The sequence below is a fragment of the Zingiber officinale genome, chromosome 11A, assembly GCF_018446385.1.
Source record: "Zingiber officinale cultivar Zhangliang chromosome 11A, Zo_v1.1, whole genome shotgun sequence".
Taxonomy (NCBI): Eukaryota; Viridiplantae; Streptophyta; class Magnoliopsida; order Zingiberales; family Zingiberaceae; genus Zingiber; species Zingiber officinale.
The window spans coordinates 79,734,226-79,738,528 of record NC_056006.1 but is presented as its reverse complement, the minus strand read 5'-3'; the positions used below and the strand labels follow the sequence as shown (position 1 = coordinate 79,738,528).

The window sequence follows — 4,303 nt, the reverse complement described above, 5'->3', positions numbered from 1 at the left end:
CTTCTGTACCTTACCACCGTTACCTATTTTGCGATTGCCTTCTACATAACTTGCAGAATGGGTCGGCCATTTAGGGTCAGATACCATCAATGGAAATGTATTATCGCGATGAGCTCGTCCACATCTTGAGGGTCACTGATCCGAGATAACGTAGAACTGATATGTGTCCGTATTCTCGTGATATGTGTTAACGAGCTACTGATATCGCTAAATAAATCTATACATGGTGATTGAAGTAAGACTCAGAAATCAGGACTCTGACATAGGCGATGTGATAAATGACAGCGAAATTCATCGGAGCGGACTATAGCCAATGTCGGTGTTCGGTTTTGGCCAGTCCACTAATTGTAATGCTAATGACAACTGTTCATATGGGAATACGATTGGTGAGAGTTGAGTTCATTAATATTGTTCTGGTATATCATTTATTGTTCATCATTATGTGGAATGTAGAATATCATGAATAGAAATGGGCATATACGTAACGTATCGTCGTATTACTGAACGAATATATGACATGATATCGGTAAAATGTTAATTGCCACTATATAATGTATATTTGAGTAATTTTAGTAGAGTAGGTAACACGGCATCCTTGGTGGGTTTGGCAGCTATGGGTAGAACTCCGACTGACGAAAACTAAAGGGCGGCTGAGTGAAGAATGGTGCTCTCGATTGGAGTCTGCTGTCATTTTGTTTATTAATTTGATGATTAATATATAGACGATAAGTTAAGTAGTTGGCCAGCTAGAAGATAGAATAGAGAGAGAGTAGTCGAAATTGGATAAGGAATCATAGATTTTAAAGTGCGTTCTTTGGTAAATACTAAAGTAGCATATGTCTTTTGATAAATTTAAATTTCTACCTACGTTTTTTGATAAATTACCGTATATTTTTTTTTGTTGGAAGGGGATCTTATAAAGGAGATGGTTTCTTCCTTATATATATATATATATATATATATATATATATATATTAAAAATATATATTTAATGATAAAATTTAAAATATTTGGCAGTCAGATATTTAAGAGATGGGTGCATAAATATTTGATTTATAAAATATTTATTTATAAAATTTAGGATATTTAATGTATTTAATAAATGAAATATTTAATTGATGACATAATACGAGGATAAAAACATTTCAAAGAAATATTCTATATGACTATAGACCATAATTTAATTTTTAATTATTCTAATATTTTACTGATACAAACAACCGTTAAAAATTTAAGTGGGGGCGTATTCATATTAATATTAAAATAAAAATCTTACCACACATTACCCAACCCACACGCATCCCACTCCCACCCTCCCTTCCGGGTTCCCTCCCACCTACCGGCTACCGTCGCCTTTCCATTTTACACATCTCTTTCTTCGACCAACCCCCTTCCCTTTCCTTCCCTTTCCTTCCCTTTCAACCTTCTATAAATTTCCTTCGATCTTTACTCCTCCCAAGCTCCATCCAGATCTGATCTCTCCGCTGCTGTGCCATGGATCTTCTCCTGCTGGAGAAGGCCCTTTTGGGCCTCTTCGCCGCCGTCACGCTCGCCATCGTCATCTCCAAGATCCGCGGCAAGCACTTCAAGCTTCCTCCCGGTCCCCTCCCCGTGCCTGTTTTCGGAAACTGGCTCCAGGTGGGCGACGACCTCAACCACCGAAACCTCACCGATCTCGCCAAGCGTTTCGGCCACATCCTTCTCCTCCGCATGGGCGTCCGAAACTTGGTGGTCGTCTCCTCGCCGGAGCTCGCGCGCGAGGTCCTCCACGCGCAGGGGGTCGAGTTCGGCTCCCGCACCCGTAACGTCGTTTTTGACATCTTCACCGGCAAGGGCCAGGACATGGTCTTCACCGTCTACGGCGACCACTGGCGCAAGATGCGGCGGATCATGACCGTGCCCTTCTTTACCAACAAGGTGGTGCAGCAGAACCGGCAGGGGTGGGAGGAGGAGGCGCGCCAGGTGGTGGAGGATGTGAAGAAGGACGCCAAGGCCGCCACCGACGGAGTCGTGCTCCGCCGCCGCCTGCAGCTCATGATGTACAACAACATGTATCGGATCATGTTCAACTACCGTTTCCAAGGCATGGATGACCCCCTCTTCAACAAGCTCAAGGCGGCCAACGGCGAGCGCAGCCGCCTCGCCCAGAGCTTCGATTACAATTATGGTGATTTCATCCCCATCCTGAGACCCTTACTCAGGGGCTATCTCAAAAAGTGCCAGGATCTCAAGGACAGCCGTCTCAGTCTCTTCGATGATCACTTTGTAGCTCAGAAAAAGTAAGTATAATCTACTTGTTCTTGTTGCCAAGTTATTTTGAGATTATATGTTCTGGAAAGCATTCGGTCAATGTACGCTAATTTGTTTACGATTGGAATCGAGCAGGAAGATGATGGAGGAAATGGGATCTAAGATGGAGCTCAACTGCGCCATTGATCACATCCTGGATGCGGAGAGGAGAGGGGAGATAAACTACGACAATGTTCTCTACATAGTCGAGAACATCAATGTTGCAGGTTCTTATCAATCTCCACTGTTCTTCAAATATTTATATCCACATTCTATACTAAAAATTGAAATTGTACTAGTGACTAAATTTACCATCGCAATTATAATCTGCTACAGAAATTGGAGAATTCCTCTGCAATTTTAGGGCAAACCCATCGTAGTACAAAAGAAAGGGATGACTTCGTGTTAATTATCTTGCATAATACAAGTTGGTGTTGTCTCAGCTGGAAAAAAGTAGCTAATTAACCATTTGAGTTATTGAATCATGTGGTAGCCTGGTAGGTAGCTAGACAACTATTTGACAATTTCCCAGTGCTTCCAGGAAATTTTCAATGGATGCATTCTGAAGTAAGTCTAGATTCTTAGCATGAGTAATATACAAGAAATGAACAATTGACAAATGAACAAAAAGGCAGAAGAACTGGAAGGGTCAGTGTTATATCAATCATGGTGAATCAATATGGAGTCCAGTATAGTGTCACTCTCACGTGGATGTCATCGTCATGAAAAAGAACCGAGCATCTTCTGTTTATACGAATTCCCTCTTGAAATTGTTAATTGATTGTTCATTTTGATTGATTGAGTACCATGTGCGTGCAGCCATCGAGACTACGTTGTGGTCGATCGAGTGGGGGGTGGCGGAGTTGGTGAACCATCCGGAGATTCAGCGGAAGCTTCGGGCGGAGCTCGACACGGTGCTGGGACCGGGGGTGCCGATCACGGAGCCGGACATCCAGAGGCTTCCGTACTTGCAGGCGGTGATCAAGGAGACCCTCCGGTTGCGCATGGCCATTCCCCTCCTCGTCCCCCACATGAACCTCAACGACGCCAAGCTCGGCGGCTACGACATCCCGGCCGAGAGCAAGATCCTGGTCAACGCCTGGTGGCTCGCCAACAACCCCGCCCACTGGAAGAAGCCCGAGGAGTTCCGCCCGGAGCGCTTCCTGGAGGAGGAGGCCAAGGTGGAGGCCAACGGCAACGACTTCCGCTACCTGCCCTTCGGTGTCGGCCGCCGTAGCTGCCCGGGCATCATTCTTGCGCTGCCCATCCTCGGCATCACCCTCGGCCGCCTCGTCCAGAACTTCGAGCTGCTGCCGCCGCCGGGGACCAAGCAGGTCGACACCGCCGAGAAGGGCGGCCAGTTCAGCCTCCACATCCTCAAGCACTCCACCGTCGTCTGCAAACCCAGGGCGTGAGATCTCATTCTCATCTCAAATTGATTGATTGTGCGCATTCATAGCTTCTGATATTCAGCAATCGTGCTCTTCTTGGTGGGGTTTGCTATTCTATTCTATTACGATTTCATAAAGAGCTCGTGCATGGTTTGTTAGTCTTTGATGGTAAACTTAGAGCTTCTTGGAACTTAATTTTGTGAAGACTGAGAGCGTTAAACAAATAAAAGCTACAATTAATACTTAATTGTGAAAAGCAACGCTACAACTTCAAAATGTTTGGGCAAAATGTTTGGTTTGAGCTGGAAGAAAATGAGGTGTGTGGCTCTGGCTTGTTGGACAGCAACCAGCCGCCCAACTGGAGTAGGTACGTGGAAGTTAGATTGGGACGGGTGAGCTAGACGTGAAGGAACTTTGATCTTCCCATTCTTTTTTGGTTTGCTCGAATTAACCATCTTTATGAGACCTTGCAGTTCTATACCGCACCCAATTAAATCAAAGCTCGATCACTTTCTTACTATGCACACTGTCCTTTCACTTATTTACACAAACTTTACTTGGTTCTACATCATATTTGAGTGTTCTGAGGCATTTTTTAAGAGCTTGGTCTCAACCAACGATTC

General features: G+C 44.6%; 1 protein-coding gene across 1 annotated transcript; it reads left to right on the top strand.

Annotated features, from left to right (window-relative positions):
- Positions 1-1,381: 1,381 nt before the first annotated feature.
- LOC122031866 (trans-cinnamate 4-monooxygenase-like) lies at positions 1,382-3,884 on the top strand. The gene is made up of 3 exons (XM_042591060.1): positions 1,382-2,279; positions 2,386-2,516; positions 3,109-3,884. Exons 1-3 carry the CDS (start codon positions 1,495-1,497, stop codon positions 3,702-3,704), a joined length of 1,512 nt encoding a protein of 503 aa, XP_042446994.1. The 5' UTR covers positions 1,382-1,494; the 3' UTR covers positions 3,705-3,884.
- The last annotated feature ends 419 nt before the right edge of the window (positions 3,885-4,303 follow it).